General features: G+C 39.0%; 1 protein-coding gene across 3 annotated transcripts in view; it reads right to left on the bottom strand.

Moving 5' to 3' along the window:
- Positions 1-6,370: 6,370 nt before the first annotated feature.
- The window catches only part of CABCOCO1 (ciliary associated calcium binding coiled-coil 1), a 160,992-nt gene continuing 149,948 nt past the window's right edge, over positions 6,371-17,414 (bottom strand). For 2 of the 3 annotated variants that reach the window (XM_004021391.5, XM_042241192.1), the window contains exons 6-8: positions 14,247-14,369; positions 13,694-13,834; positions 6,371-8,167 (exon numbers count right to left, since the gene is read on the bottom strand). In XM_004021391.5, coding sequence (XP_004021440.1) covers positions 8,093-8,167; positions 13,694-13,834; positions 14,247-14,369 — 339 coding nt within the window. In that variant the 3' untranslated portion in view covers positions 6,371-8,092. The remainder of the gene's footprint in view (positions 8,168-13,693; positions 13,835-14,246; positions 14,370-17,414) is intronic. The other variant, XM_060406495.1, reaches the window with a different exon arrangement.

Genomic DNA, 17,414 nt, shown 5'->3' with positions numbered 1-17,414 from the left:
TTCTTTCTACTTCATGTGACAGTCTGGATGTGTGATCTCGGTTGGTAAGTTTCACCTGTTTTGTGTATGAACCCAGGCAGACAGCTGCTTTGTCACCTTCCAGCCATCACTGTCTCACTGCCATCCAGCCAGCAGAGAGGGGAGGGGAAGAACATGGACGAGGTGTGGTCTGGTCTTGAGTGATACTCTTCAAGGAGCACAATGCACTTGTGTTCACATTCTGCTGGCTGGAACCCGGTCCCACTGTCATACCTCACTGCAAAGGGATCAGGAAAAATGGAGACTAGCCATGTGCTTAGGAAAATTGGAGAAGGGGTTTCCTGGACACCTTCTCACACATATGTGGAGTCACAAAAAGAGGACCAGGAACCTTGTCCTCCCTAGTCCCTTCTCCCCACTGCAGTTAGAGTCCTAGCTGCATAGTTCAAATGTGCTTATCCCTCACCGGCCACCTTCAAGTCTCAGCTGAAAACCCTTCAATAACCTACTATTAATATATTCAGGACAAACACAAAGCTCTTTATCCCAACATAATCTAATATCCTTTAAGCCAGGGGTCTCCAATACCCGGTGGTCCATGACCTGTTAGGAACCAGGGCACACAGCCAGAGGTGAGCAGCGGGCTAGTGAGCAAAGCTTCATCTGCATTCATAGCTGCTCTGTATCACTGGCATTGCCACCTGGGCTCCAGCCTCCTGGCATATCAGCGGTGGCATTAGATTCTCATAGGAGCATGCACTGTGAACTGCACCTGCGAAGGATCTAGGTTGTGCGCTCCTTATGAGAATCATCTCAAAACCATCCCCCCTCCTCCTGACCCCTCGACCATGGACAAAATTGTCTTCCATGAAACTGGTTTCTGGTACCAAAAAGGTTGGGGACTGCTACTTTAATCTATTAATTTTCAATCTTGGAAAATGCCCCTTCTCCCTTTCAAGGCTCCAGTCACTCAGACCCCCTTTCACATCCTCTATTTCCTATATTGTCTTTTCCCAGGGATTTTGCACTTGCTGTTCCCTTTGCCTAAAAACTCTTTTCTCCCGTCTTTGCCTAATTTGTGCTTACTCATCCTTTCAACGTGATTCTCCCAGGGGAACGTGCCTGGATTGTTCAAATTCCTCTAAATCAGCTCTCATTGTAGACTATACTGTTTTCCCCCACAGTACCCATTACAGTTATTCTTTTATAATTGTTTGTGTGATTGATTAAAATCCACCTCTTACACTAGACTATAAACTCCATGAGTTAAGTGATTATGTCGGTTTTTCTACAGAAGATACTCAGTAAATATTTGTTGACTATCAGGATATGTGAGTAAATGAATGAACAATTGTATGGATGAAGATCTGGATTTTAGTTTGGGCCCTGCCACAAATTAGCCATGTGATCACAGAGTTTTTACTATTTGGGGCCTCAGTTTGTCTTCAAGAACTGAACTAACATGATGTTTAAAACTTTCAGCACCATGGTCCTATGGTCCTACTATTTTAAAACTGAATCCTGTGGGTCATTATGTTTGTTTCAATCACTCAACTATGTTTCCTAAGCAGATGTTACAAGTTCTGGATCTGGCAAGTAGAGTAAAAAACATATTTTATTCTTTTGTCTTGAATTTTTGATGATTACAAATTCAGTGCAAACTTTAACTTTATCCTAATCTATGAAGTTCAGTCATAGCTGAAAAGGGGATTGGATGACGTTAATAAAAAATAATAGCACCAATGATTATACAGAAAAAGATAAGGAAATAAAATCTATAAATATGTTGTTAGTCACTGTAAGGGATTAATTCCAGTTTGGGACTGGAAAATGAGTATCATGTTACTTTTATTCCATTTGAATTTGTGCCTTGGCTTTATGAAGGTCATGTTTTGACAGTGCCTTAATATAAATGTTTATTGGTATAAGAACAGGGGCTTTTATCCTCCTTTTGATTTTGAGATTGATATTCAATAAAAATATTGAGTCTGTATTAACCCTTTTTAGATCATAGGATGACAGGTGACCATTACCAAGCTTGATTTCAAGTTGCTGGATAGCATCAATTCCATGAACTCCATGAAGTCAAGGACCTTATCTGTCTTGCTGCTACTGCTGCTGCTGCTAAGTCACGTCAGTCGTGTCCGACTCTTAGCGACCCCATGGACTGCAACCTACCAGGCTCCTTTGTCCATGGGATTTTCCAGGCAAGAATACTGGAGTGGGTTGCCATTGCCTTCTCCTCATCTGTCTTATTTCATCCTAATACCTAGAAAGTGCCCTGAGTAAATAACAAGTTAGATTAAAAACAAGAAACACCAAATGACCGTTGGAGACATCTGCACTCAACATTCCCTGAAGCTAAAAGTTAAATAACACAAAACTCTGGCAGCTCAGACAAAAATGTGATGAACTGATCTCTGTTGTTGGTAGTTTCATGAACAAGAGAAGGACTGCAAGAACCAAAGAAATTTTTGGTATTCTCTCTCACTTTTGAAATTTGAATTCCAACAAGATGGTATTATTTTGATTTAGATTCCTTTTTGTTTAGGAAACCTAAACTAACAGTTATTTTGGCTGCTACAAAGAGGTCCTGACTCCTCTTATTTAACAAACCAATGTCCAGGAAAAAAAATTTTTTTTTGCTATCCAGAAGAGGGACATCTTCCTGAGACTCTGAAACCTGAGATATCATAAGTATTTCTCCTCTGCAATTGTTGAGAAAAGTAGCACGTTTCTTCTCTAGGGGAACTGAAGCATAATGAAATGCAATCTAAGAACATGCAAACTTATTATCTACCAGGATGGTTGAATGGTTCCAATCAAATGGAAGAGAGAAATAAGGGCTTTATATTCGGATTTTGGAAAAATGATTCCACAGCTATATTTAGGTGCAACAGTGCCTACAAATACCTGAAATAGTGGCAGTCTGTGCCTTGCTTGTATCATCATGAGTATATTTTCTATTTGAAACTTTCCATAGGGGTGAGGAAAAAATCACTGCAAATTATTCCTGCAAATGGAGAAAATCTATCTCACTGTGGATGGTAAGAACAAGGCTGCTACATATCTACGTAAGAGGTTGTGACTGTTATTCAGGTGAATCCTCAGAGGGCTGCCTTTGTGCCAAAGACTGCATAGAGTAGGTGGACCCTGTGACTAAAAAAGTAAAAAATGTTATTTATTTCTCCCACTCTTAGAAACTGCTAAGAAGTGGAGTTATAGCTTTTATGAGAATTCGCTCTTTTCCACGCCTACATGTATAGAAGTCCTGGCACCTGGGAGATGACCTTTTTAAAAATATGAATCTGATGTCACTGACTACTTAAAACTTATCAACAAGTAACACATTGCTTTTAGGGTAAAAATAAAAATCTGTACTGTGGGGCTACAGGTCCCTTAGAGAGCTCTGGCTGTGACCAGTCATACAGCTTCCTCTGCACCCCAGGGACTTTGCACATGCTTCTCTCTCTCTGCCTGAAATTCATCTTCCTCCACCTTCTGTGAAGTTAAATCCAACCTCTCCCAATCCTACCTCTTGTGTCTCAAGGGGAAAAACATGTGAGAAGTTCCCCTGATGTCCCAGACTAGATCAAGTTCTTTTTTTCAATATGCTCATAATTTCCTGAAGCCTGCCTTTGTCATAGTCAGCATTAGCTGTCTCCCTCTCCTAGATGGTGATGGACAGGGAGGCCTGGCATGCTGCACTCCATGGGGTCGCGAAGAGTCAGACAACAACTGAGTGACTGAACTCTCCTACATTATTAGGACAGAGGCCCTGTCTGTTTGGCTCACTAGTAAATGCTTGGGCACGTAGTAGGTACTCAATGAGTATACAGCATGTACATAAAGGAACAAATGGAGCTGGGTTAGGCATTCCATCCCTACATAAGTTTTCTAAATACTTAATATGTTTAGAATACAAATAAGTTTGTTCCCTTATTATAACTAAAATCCCAAATGGTCAGTTTTCCCTTTGTTTCATATTGACTATGAGATAGCTAGGTGAAGGTAAGGTTAAGAATATGGGCTTTGTAATCACACAAGCCTAAGTTCAAAACCTGGTTCAACCATTACTGGCTGTGTAATCATGGGAAAGTTACTTAAATTTTTTTCTCTGCTCCAGTTTCCTCATCTGTAAAACAGGTCATACCTGGATTTCAAGCCCTGATCTGCCAGTTGTCAATGGTGCAATTCGGTTCAAGTTAGTCATCTCTCTAAGCTTCAGGCATCTTAACTATACAATTAGGCCAGTAATATCTGTCTGTCTATCTGTTAGGGTTATTTGAAGGATTAAAAGTACACGAAAGTGAAACTGTTAGTTGCTCAGTAAGGTCAGACTCTTTGCAACCCCATGGATTGTAGCCTGCCAGGCTCCTCTGTCCATGGAATTCTCCAGGAAAGAACACTGGAGTGGGTTGCCACTTCCTTTTCCAGGGGATCTTCTAGACGCAGGGGTCAACCCCGGGTCTCCTGCATTGCAGGCAGATTCTTTATCATTTGAACAGGGAAGCCTTTAAGTGTATATATATATATATATATATATATATATATATATATATACACATACATATACATATATATGCTGCTGCTAAGTCGCTTCAGTTGTGTTCGACTCTGTGCGACCCCATAGATGGCAGCCCACCAGGCTCCCCACTCCAGTACTCCTGCCTGGAAAATTCCATGGACGGAGGAGCCTGGTAGGCTGCAGTCCATGGGGTTGCTGAGGGTCGGACACGACTAAGCGACTTCACTTTCACTTTTCACTTTCAGGCACTGGAGAAGGAAATGGCAACCCACTCCAGTGTTCTTGCCTGGAGAATCCCAGGGACGGGGGAGCCTGGTTGGCTGCCGTCTATGGGGTCGCACAGAGTCTGACACGACTGGAGTGACTTAGCAGCAAAGAGTTATCATACACTGTTGGTAAAATATCCTTGGAAGGCACTTTGGCAATATCTATAAAAACTGGAAATGCAAATAAAATTTGACCTAGGAATTTCTCTCCTTAGGAATTCATTCTTGAAGTATAATCATACATGTTCACACAGATGGCAACACGACATTGTGATAGCAAAAGTGTGTTAGCCACTCAGTTGTGTCCGACTCTTTGCAACCCCATGAACTGCAGCCCACCAGGCTCCTCTGTCCATGGGATTTTCCAAGCACGAATACTAGAGTGGGTTACCATTTCCTTCTCCAAGCAAAAGTACTGAAAACAATACAAAGTCCATTAATAGAAATCGTTTAAAAGTTATGGAATTTCTAAAATGAAATACTGTATACATACTCATTAAAAAGTGTGTGCTCAGGCACATCCAACTCTTCGAACTCCATGGGCTGCCACTAAAAAATACTGATAGAGAATTATCTTAAGATATATTATTTCATATAAAAAAGCACTGTAAAGAACAATGCAAACTGTGTGTGTTTTTTTAAAGACCACTCTATACAAGTATCCAGTTGTTTAAATGGGCAAAAATAATTTCCTATGGACTTACTGAAAGCTGTGGTTGCCTCATGGGAAAACAAATGAAGGTACCTAGCCAGGGTGAAATTTATTTCTCATTGTCTACACTGCTTTTTTCCTTTTTTTTGGTAATAGAGTGCATATATTGCTTTATTGATTCAAAATTAATTTAAAAGAGCAAAGACTGAATTAAAATTTGTAGTTACTGCTACTATAATTGCTCTTTCTCCTATTATTAGATGTTACAGTCAGGCTATTGCAGGGATCCCTGGGCTGCTCCAACACTATAAAGACATAAGAAAACAGGGTGACAAGTTAGTTACCATGGGGGGACATACCGACCCACAAGTTCCAGTGGAAAGACAGAGGAAGCTGGGAATTCTGGCAAGGTGGCTACCCCAAACAACTGGACAGTGGGTATCAGGGATGGGCAGTGGGTTTTGGTTATCAAGACTATGGTTTTTCCAGTGGTCATGTATGGATGTGAGAGTTGGACTGTGAAGAAAGCTGAGCACTGAAGAATTGATGCTTTTGAACTGTGGTGTTGGAGAAGACTCTTGAGAGTCCCTTGGACTGCAAGGAGATACAACCAGTCCATTCTAAAGGAGATCAGTCCTGGGTGTTCTTTGGAAGGAATGATGCTAAAGCTGAAACTCCAGTACTTTGGCCACCTCATGCGAAGAGTTGACTCATTAGAGAAGACTCTGATGCTGGGAGGGATTGGGGGCAGGAGGAGAAGGGGACAACAGAGGATGAGATGGCTGGATGGCATTACCGACTCAATGGATGTGAACTCCGGGAGTTGGTGATGGACAGGGAGGCCTGGTGTGCTGCAATTCATGGGGTCGCAAAGAGTCGGACACGACTGAGCGACTGAACTGAACTGAACTGAACTGAACTGAAGAGGTAAACAGAAACCAAACCTTAGGAAAAAAATCCTTTAATGTGAATTCATTGAGTTATCAGAACAACCACAAAAAATAAGTATTATCTTCACTTAACAGATGACCAATTAGTGGGTGAGCAGCCTGTCCAAAGTCACACATCAGACCCTGGGAGTCTAACTCCAGAGGCAGGCTTTCGGTGTTCATATAGGGTATTGTTTTTGTGTAGTTTTTAGGGATCCAACTGCTTATTTTTTATTCAGTTTTGAACTCTTTGTACCTTTGCTCAAAATCAGCACTCTTTATTAGAAATGGAGGTCCACCTATGTGCCAATGGTTGCATTTGAAGCTGTTCTGGATATTTTAAGAAGCTCCTTTATTTCCTATTTGTGGTTTCTCTAGTTTCACCTCTGTTTTCCCTGGAAAAAAGACGGATTGATGAAATTAAGACTTGTGAGCCCTTCTAGTGATCTCTGATGGCCATCAGCATTTTCAGTTAGGAAGGACGGCTCAAAGAAGAAACATCTTAGCTCATTCAGGCCTTCCAGACTTGGAACTGCATGAACAAATAAATAAAGACAGTTTCAAAGTAAGGACTTCTCTTACTTCGCTGATCAGTGTAGTTAAAACAACCAAATGCTTCCAGATCTGTCTCTACCCTAAATGAATATATTTTGGGCAGTCCCCTTGGTACTGATGCCGTAAGCACGGTTGTAGCCCAAGGTCACAGCACGGACCAAACATATTCGACCAAGCGCCACCCAGATGTAAGTACATTTGGTTCCAATATAAACTGGAAACTTCTTGAAGAAATGTTCCCCTCCTTGCAATGCTCTACATTCTAGAACACTCTGAAGTCTCAGAAATTGGGAAAGGAACGAGGTAGTAGTCAATATAATTTGCCAAACTAGGGATAATCAGTTGGCAAATGGATACTTTCTTTTGAAATTATATTTTTAATAATGGTATTTAAAGGCTTGAGATGTTTTCAATCATTCTACTGCAATATAATGGTTAATTTTAAGAGCTCTGTGAGTTTGATTTGTATTTAAGATTTTTGCAATCTATATATAGGTTGGTCTTTAATAACCACTTATACATTGCTTCTTTTTATATAGGTCATGTATTCTCCCAGGAGAGTAACAAGATTAGAAATAACAAATACAGTACAGAATAAATTAAAGTGCTTCAAACTGCATTATATAATTTCAGAAAATTGGTTTCACACTGAAACATTTAAATAAGAAAACCAACTGATTTAAGGAGAAAAAAAAACAAAACCTAGTACATGCACTTGAATTCCTATTGTTTAGCAAATTTTACCCTCAGCAGTATGGTGGTGGTCTGTGTTCACAAGGCTTCAGCAATGTGGCAGTTCATTTGGGTCAATATGGATAAAATCATTATCATTCTTCTTTATTTTAAAATGTTGACTTCATTCTCCTTAAGATGAATAACATTTACTAGTCAAAATGTCAAAGGAGTATTATAAAAGTAATTGTATTTTTATATATGGTTCTCCAAACTCTTATATAAAAATGTTCTTATTACACACAGTGCAATAAATTCAGAGGTTGTTATGGGACAGGAGACAGAGAAATTGGGGCCAATACTTTTCTAATTAGTTAGGATAATAAAAAGTGGGGCTTGGTTTTCCTGTCTCAACTAAATGAAGGCGATCTGGTGCTCGAGAGAGTCTATGATTCCGGCCGGTTTTGTTTGTTTCGTTAAGTTTTAGTATCACTCTCCTGGTTCGGAGTCCTCAGGCCTTTTTCAATTTTTCTATTCGTGCATTAAAGGCTTCTTCCTGTATTTGCAGCTTTTCGTTTATCTCAGTCTGTGAAGACAATCATAAAAAAGTGGTTATGATGGAGCTATCTTTTGCTGCACATTGTCTTTGTGGTTTTGACATACTATAGTGCCTAAAGACAGACATTATCCCTCACACACCTTCCTGTTTTGCAGACATAGCCGTGTTTCAGCCTGTAGTGATGTGATAACACTTTATCATATTTCTCTGCACATTCCCAATGTATAGCATGTCTGCTATGAACAGGAAGTGGTATTTGGACAGCCATTTTTCACATAGGCTTGTGTTGGAAGATAGGCTAATTTATCTGCATTTTCAGACAGACTTTACCAACAAGCACCGAATCAGAATAACTGCTCTAGGCTCAGTTACTGCAGTGTTGTTGGTACTGCCACCCCTCTGCAATGGGTGTTTTTGTCTCCCGTGTAATACATTCTAATTGGGATCCCAGAAAGCTTCTGTTGTGAAATCACAACACAAATAATCTCACAATTAGAATGATTCTCATAATTAAAGAGTATTTGCCACATATACAGCTCTTAAAATTATGCCCTTTGTGATATAGTTTTGGTATAAAAAAGTAAGCAGTTGCTGACAGGTTTTCGTGTTTGCTGTGGCTATGATAGCATTTAGCCTCTGGCAGTGATATTCTGTGGACTAACATTGCTACCTACACAAATCCAAAAATATTTTCACATTAGCTGAACATTTGTAGCCCTGGAAATGTCTTTTTTGTTTTTCATGATGGATTATAACATTATGTATAGAGAAACCAGTGGCAGGGGGCATGATAAAACTGGGGTCTTTGTTTAGGTGATTTAAAATAGTAAACAAGCATATGAGGAATAGTTCATACACATAAATGTTAATAAGTAATTAGAAATGTAGAATTGTAATGCCTATGACCTAATTTAAGGTCAGCAGGTAACTGTATTTTAAGAAACATTTTAATTTATATAGAAGAAATTTAAAAAATCAAATACTGATTTTGGTCCAAATATAACTTCATTGTTATTTATTTATTTATAACTGTAATTGTAACAGCTAGTTTTGAAAGGTCTACTTGCTTGCCTTGTCTGATGAGATATTGTTTCACAGTTAAGAGAAACTATTTCTGAAAAGATCCCATTGGTGCCAATAATTCTGGGTTCTCGCACAAGTACGTTTTTTGGCTCCAGTTTTATCGAGTCTTGGGCTCAAGTCTGGCCTCTGGCTTTTCCTCGTTTCCTTTCTTGGTGCTAAGTGAAGGAGGCAATGAGGGTTGTCCAGGTTACAAAAGAAATGTCTTATTTTTAGGAACCTATAATCCTCTCGGGCATAATTTTGGGAAAGCTGAAAGGAGGAAGGGTCTAGGAGTATGGAGACCTAGGGATTCATTTAGCTCTGCAGCCTTGAGCAGGTAACTTAACCACCTTTAGTTCTTACTGAAAAATTAAGTAGTTTAAAATTAAGTATGTTAAATTTCATGTATGTTGGCTTTTAAATTCATAATTCCAAGTATGTTAACTTTTAAATTCATAATTCTAACTTTTAATTCTGATATATTCACTGTTGTTATACTATTTCATTATCATGATATTGTGCTATATTTAAAAAAGTATTACTTCTGTTTCTTTATGGCAGGCTATATATTATATCATGTAGGGCATGAAATGGTTTGAAGAAATGATTCTGTTACAGTTCCAAAGGATTGGGAAGCAGTGGTCTAACTAGACAATTGACTCTTCCCACTTTCAATTAAATGTATTTTAGGTCTACCAATAATCTCATTTCTTTTAAACTAAGGACAGAAGTATTATTATCTTCCAGCTTCTGTTTCCCTATCTCATCAGGGTTTTCACATTAACCTGGAGGTCTTTTTGGTATTTCACTGAGACAGAATTGACTGCCAGTAAGTGAAGGCTCTGGGGAAAAGGCTCCTGAAGGTCAAGGGCGTGCCTGCTAGAGCTGTGCTGACCGAGGGACACATCTCAGATCTCCAGACCATGGTGATCAGTATTTTGGACATGGACGACAAGATCCCCCGTCTGGTCAAGAACAGGTTGTCCTTGGTCTACAGTGTCTCCATGTTAATCCTCAGGACACGGATGACCAGATGTGCTACCTACAAGTCCCAGGATAGGGTATGGTTCTATTGCCTTTTAGGAAAGAATGGAAAATCCATGACCTGGGTCCGACAGTCTCTCAGTGATTACTTCTTGAGGTGATTTTCCACTCAGATTTTCTAACCTGGGAAGTTGACCTAAAAATACCTATGGTCCCAAGATGGCAAACTTCTCTTAAGGTTTTCACATTATTTTACTCTACTGCTTAAGATAGGGCCAACAGCCAACATTTAATGAAAGAATTTAGTGCTAGCATTCATATGTCTCTGAAATACAAATGCAAGAATTTAGTGCTAGCATTCATATTTCTCTGAAATATAATTCTTTAAATATATTAAAGTTTGCTCCATTGGGCATAATTTTTATTATACAACTCAGGGCCAAACTAATTTCATTTTAAATGTATCTTTAAAATTAAAATATCTAGGCTACATAAGCTTAAAATGTTTGCTCTATTCAGTATAATTTTAATTAACATCTCAGGGCCAAGATAACTTCATTCTTAATAAATTTCTGAAGCTATAAAGTGAGTCAATGGGAAAGTAAGTAGATTAACATAAAAAAATTTAAGGATTCACACAATTTTCAGAAATTTCTGAATTACAGAAAGTGAAATATGCTTGTAACCACAATGGAGAATGAGGTCTGAAAAAAACTGTACTCAAAACATGAATTCACTACTGCCTTTTCCTACAAAAATTATAATAAGACTATGATTTTTACCTTTGTATATTTTTTGAGTATGATTTTTAGATAAAGAAGGAGAAAAAACTATTGGAAAATTTAATGTATCTTACAAATAATAATTCATTAAATGTTTCTACAGCAAGTCATTGGTTTATATGCACTGACCACTGATAAGTGGCTACCTTTGAACAGGGATGAGACAGTTTTAAGAGCCAAGAATACTGGAAGGCAGGTTTTAGAAGTGGAAAATAACTTACCCATTTAAAACAGGGAGAAATTTAGGTAGGCAGAGAGTAATTACCCGACTTGGAATTTGACCAAGACGCAACAGTAAACACTGAAAAAGTGCCACACCACTGGAGTATTAAAAAGCAAAGTAGTCTGGTTGTGATATTAGAGGTTGTGTGGTTTTTGTAGATTACGCTGGAATTAGAACTAGAACCCGGTTCACAGCTCCCAATCAGGGTCTTTCATCAACTTCTGACCCTGGAAACTCTGGACAAATGACTTAATATTTCTGTTTCTCTCAGTTTTCATTTTATTTATCAGAGAAGTGCCTGCCTAATTCAAATGGAGTTTACTAGGATTATTGAGAGAAAATACATAAAGGGGTTTGCTATCTTGAGATACTGTATAAATAAGCATCATCAAGCCATTTTATTGAAAAACTGGCAATAATTTGGCTCAAGCTAATGCCCATTCTAAAGGAGATTGGTCCTGGGTGTTCTTCGGAAGGCTAAAGCTGAAACTCCAGTACTTTGGCCGCCTCATGCGAAGAGCGGACTCATTGGAAAAGACTCTGATGCTGGGAGGGACTAGGGGCAGGAGGAGAAAGGGACAACAGAGGATGAGATAGCTGGATGGCAGTGCCGACTCGATGCACGTGAGTTTGAGTGAACTCTGGGAGTTGGTGATGGACAGGGAGGCCTGGTGTGCTGCAATTAATGGGGTCGCAAAGAGTCGGACACGACTGAGCGACTGAACTGAACTGAACTGAATGCCCATAAATCTACTTAATATGGAAATGATCAAGGCACCTGAAAGATCTGCATCCCTCACCTCTGGTCCTTTCTATGCCTAATTCTTGACAAGATGGGGGATCTTGTCGTCCAGTGTCCATAGTTCTCTCTATGCCTAATTACATTTAGATGAGCCAGCTAATGGACTTCCAGGCCCAGTAAGAACGGCTGCAGGCCAGTGGGACAACACTTACACATAGAACCATCATATTTCTTTTGCTATAAGGGTAGTGATATAAATACTACAGACTCTAATATTAAAGAAATTTCAATGAATATTTAAACATACTGCTCATGGAACATGGAACATGGCCTCAGTAAAGATGTTTTCAATTTTGAGGGCTTGCAAACAATTTTATTACTGTATAGGGCCTTGGTGATAATTTCAGGGCCACAGGATCACAAAGGAGCCCAGGGCCATGATTATCCACAAACTATATTTAGATGAAATGTTATCAAATCTAAAGAGGAGATATGTTTTGAACTCAGCTTAATTCAGCTGCTCTCTGCCCTTCAACAGAGTAACCAGTTATTACATTCATGGGGTTGTTAACAATAAAGCTTTGTGTAAAACGTGTCCTTTCACTATTTCTGGTAAACACTAAACACCCCTTATTAAGCCGAGGACTTTGGCTGATTCTGTTGGCATCGAATTATTAAATGTTCGTGTAAATAGTACATTAACACTTGATGATTAAACAAGTAACAAGGTATGCTATTGCCAAGCTAATCTTTTGTTTCCTCTAAATTGTTATTAATGCAGAGTGCTTTTTATATATAGTCTCATGTCCAAAAAAACAACTGAGTGCATTCCCTGAGATGCATTCATATTTTAAACATGCAGTATAATGTCCTATTGGTTCATGTTTATTTCCTCAGGAAATTATAAATCCTCTCAAAATATGCAAATGACTCAATCATTTTGCCTAGGAAATGATGCAAGCCTTTGTGTTGAGGTAGAAAAGGTGGCATTCTATTTTTTTGGACAGGAAAAAAATTAAGGATAAAGCTAAGCCTATTGATTCATCATTAGCAGTTGCTACTGAGATGGTTGCTGTCATCACCATTTTCATGCAGCCATTGGTGTCAGTGGTAAATCATTAATATATAAATAAATAAATAAATAAATATATATCCATTAGCTGGGCTTCCCTGGGGGCTCAGATGGTAAAGAATCTGCCTGCAATGTGGGAGACCTGGGTTCGCTCCCTGGGTTGAGACGATCCCCTGGAGAAGAGAAGGGCTACTCAGTAAAGAGCTGGACACGACTAAGCAACTTCCACTTTCACACACCCATCAGCTCTTACTGATATGTGAAAAGGAGCAAACTATCTGAGAAGGAGTTCAAAGATAAGAAAGCCTCTCTTTAGAAATTTCATGGAAAGACTAAGCTAAGAATGATGGTCTGGTGTTAAATGTACTACCATTACCCCTGCATGAGCAGTCAGTCAGTGTGACTGGGCATCAAGTGTTTATGGGTCTTGATGCTGCGTGATTCTGTAAACTGGTAACATACCACAAAATGTGCCATTGTTGAATTTATTTTGTGATCTTACTGAGTCTCAGATGACACAACTGAGAGTTATGTGGAGACGTTACATTGAGCTGCTCGATCATCAGCATCACACTTGCTGGCAGAGCATGGGTAGTGTTTATAGACATTAAGGTTGAGGTTGGCTAATTAACAAGTAATAAAGTAAGTAAGCACACTATCAAGTAAGCACACTATCAAGGCTGAGTACCTGAATGCTGAGTAAAATGTCATCTGTGACTTGGTCCAGCACCGATTTTATCTCTTCAATGGTGAAACCAACTAACAGATCAGTTTCTGAAGTATCGGCTTCTGGCTGGGACTCTTCAGGGCCTTGTTCTTGATTCAACCCCTAGAATATTAAATGTAAACAACACTCAAGTAGTTTCTGGAGCCTTTACTGATTTATATGTAGCCTCAGACTTCTCTTGGCTGCTTTCCTATCAGAAATGATATCAATCTAGGTGGATTTTGATCTGACATTTTCCTGCATTTTCATTATTCATGAGCATTATGACAGGTCAGTAAGCGGTGCTTTTACCTACTCAGAGAAAATGAAGGTAGAGATTGGGGAAGGTGGAGCAGAAAAGATTAAAATTGCTTAATCAGCCTCAGCTGGCCCACCTGTGAATCAATGCCAAAAGAAACATTTATATTTAACTAGGAAAGGTCGGAAGGAAAATAGGAGTGCATTTGGTTCTTTTTCTCCTACTAGAGAATATCATACTGAGACACAGTGAAGTAAGAGACAAAAGAAAACATACCTTTATTTCCATATCCAGTGGTGGAGGTGGCTCTATGAATGTTGAGTAAACATCAAATGAGATTCCTTCTTCTAGAGGATCAGGGAAAGGGTGATCGGCAGGATTCACAACTTCTATCAGTTGCTAGAGGGGAAGAGAAGAGCTGTATTATGACAAAAGCTCGGGTGAGTAACCACAATTTCAGCCAATATACACAAAGTTCCAAGTCTATTACTTTTTAAATGCCATTGACTCTGATTTCTTGATGCCACAGATCTCTTAGCTTTATAGTGCTTTTTGTGCTCTGATAATTAGCATTTTACTTCCCCCACTGTCTTATCTTTCTATACTGTGTAGTTTGGGACTTCATTTTATACTGCCTTAATCTTGAATTGTTCCATGGGTCAGTGTTCCCTTCCTCCTGCCTACAAGTTCTCTGAAGGCAGAGACCATGTTTTAGATTCTCTGTGCATCTTCTCCAGTTCTGGCAGAGTTTGATCTTAAAACACTCAATGACAGCCTGATGGTGATTGATATTACCCAGTAGAGTCTAGCTGTTCTTACAGGCAACGGTGAAATGGCCAAGAGAACTTGGTGATGAGGATAATAAAGGTTCTAAAGGTTAACGTACAAAGTTAGCACAGAGTAACTCAGAGAGGAGATGTGCAAAGTCAAGAAAAAATACTGAGGGCAAGGCAAGATGTCACTGAAAACATTTAACAATTCTGTGGCAAGATTGTCCCAATCAGAGAAGGGTGATGGTGGTCAACAGCAGAAATGAAGAAACGAGTCAAAGAAGTGTCCACCTCACCATGCCTTGAGGGAGAGAGCAGAGGTGAGGGTACAGATGACACTAAACATCTGATGCCTCTCAATGGTTCCTCTTGCTTTGATTTCATGTTTAAAAGGCAACATTCTGATCATAATCTGACTTCTCATCTCAGTTGTTCTACAGACATGACTCAGTTGTTCTACAGCTGAGTGCTCTGATCTTCATGCCTATTACATTCCTCACTGTAAATCAATAAACCCATGTTCTCATGTATTCAGTAAGGTCCTAAGAGCTTGTTTTTATGGCTCTGAGATGAAGCTACCCACTGTATGCTGACAAAGTCTTTAAGACTACAAGTTTTGAGACTTCCCTCAAGGCCCAGTGGTTGAGCATATGATTTCTAAGGTAGCGATGGTGATTTGATCCCCAGTCAGGGAACTAAGATCCCATGTGTGTGTAGTGTGTGTGTGTGTGTGTGTGTGTGTGTGTGTGTGCGCGCACACAAACACTAGTTGTGTCTGACTCTTTGTGAGTCCATTGACTTTAGCCCACCAGACTTCTCTGTCCATGATATTTTTCAGACAAGAACACTGGAGCAGGTTGCCATTTCCTACTCCAGGGGATCTTCTCAACCCAAGTATTGAACCCTTATGTCTTGAGTCTCCTGCATTTGCAGATGGATTTTTTACCTCTGTGCCACCTGGGAAGCCCAAGATCCTATGTGCTTAAGGGCAACTAAGCCAGTGTGCCACAACTACTGAACCCATGGGCTCTGGCACCTGCTCATGACAACTAGAGAGAAGACAGAGTGTTGCAACTAAGACCAGATATAGACAAAAAATTAAAAAAAAAAGTGCCTACTCTAAGACAATAATCTAGAAATGCATAAACACCAAATAATTACCATCCCATGGGGCCTGGAAAAACCCTGAAATCATCATGTTCATTTCTAACTTTTCCACGTATTATAATACTTCACTTTTTACATACTAATACTTTTGATTTAGATAGGTTTTGGAATGAACTGAAGGCTAGGTTATTGCATGGTCATACCAATATATTTTGCCTTGAATTTGTATTACTAATTTTAATTTGATCTTATAGGAAGTTGCTGCTTAGTATAAATATATATAAGGACTGAAGTGTTGTAACTTTACAGTCAAGGCAATTTGGAAATCAAGAAATTAAATGATTGGCTTAAGGTCAAATAATTACTTGGTGACAGGGCTAGGAGTTAAGCCCTGGTGTGCTGACTTTGTGGCCTATGCCGTTTTCAGTCAACTGTAATATGTCCTCATGTTGCCACATTTGGAAGTTGCTGATATTATTAAGCACTTAATCTTTATTCTGTTAGATGACATCATTCCAGATTATTCATCCTAAATTGACCAAGATGACTAAATGTTAATAAAAATAGAAGATTGAAAAAACTGTATCAGAATAATCTTTCTGTCTCTTCACATTAGTAAAATGTTCTTTTTTCCTAAACGGGACATCCGAGCATTTTCATCTCCTCACAAAATTTGTAAATTTTTTTCAGCATGCTTGCTTTTTTATCCTCCTACACTTTATATTGCACTTTATTTTACTAAGCTAGAAAAGTGACATAGTTAAATATATTTTAGTGTCTTCTGAAACATTATAGATAAAGTAAATAAGCTGTATATAGGAATCCAGAGACAAGGGAAGATAATGAGGAATTTACTTGGTTGACTAAAGGAGACTAAATTCACTAAAGCTGACTTTAATATAGGGTAAAACTAGAAATTTGAGGGGAGTGGTAGTGAGTTAGACATTGAAAAAAGAAGAAAGGAATTGACTGGAATTTATTTTATTTACCACAGGCACTGAGAAGGTAAGCAGGAGATAACCTGCAAGGTTAAAGTAGTTTCTTTTAATGAAGGAAAATTTTATCTTGTTGCTTTTGCCATATCTGTCTTGCTGGTATAGTTTTCCATACACAGGCTAAGACTTTGCTAATTTTATTTCCCTTTGGTGGAAGTCATCAATGGATCATATCTCCAACCTAGTAGTAGAGAATTCTACCATCTGCCCACCTGTATCCTTTCTTCCAATAAATTATACATTTAAATACTTAAGGGCAAACAGATATTTGTGCTTACGGATCTCATTTTATTCCTTAAATCCCTTGTGGGCTGGATTTCCTTATAAAGTTTATCTGAACTGCTCGCCAACTCCAACTCCTCTGTTTTCCAAGTCTTTGGCACTGGTGCATGTGTGTGTACATGTGTGTGTGTACTGGGCACACACTTTGAAACCTGGAACTCCTCAGCTCCACATCATCATTTTTTCGGTGGGGTGAAGCTCCTATTTATCCCAAGAACCCAAACCTCTGACTGAGAACCAGGTTTCTTTTCCTTGATTTTTGTGAGTATAGCTCATATAGCTATTCATTT

The sequence above is a fragment of the Ovis aries genome, chromosome 25, assembly GCF_016772045.2.
Source record: "Ovis aries strain OAR_USU_Benz2616 breed Rambouillet chromosome 25, ARS-UI_Ramb_v3.0, whole genome shotgun sequence".
In the NCBI taxonomy this organism is placed as follows: Eukaryota; Metazoa; Chordata; class Mammalia; order Artiodactyla; family Bovidae; genus Ovis; species Ovis aries.
This window is presented reverse-complemented; position numbering and strand designations above follow the sequence as displayed.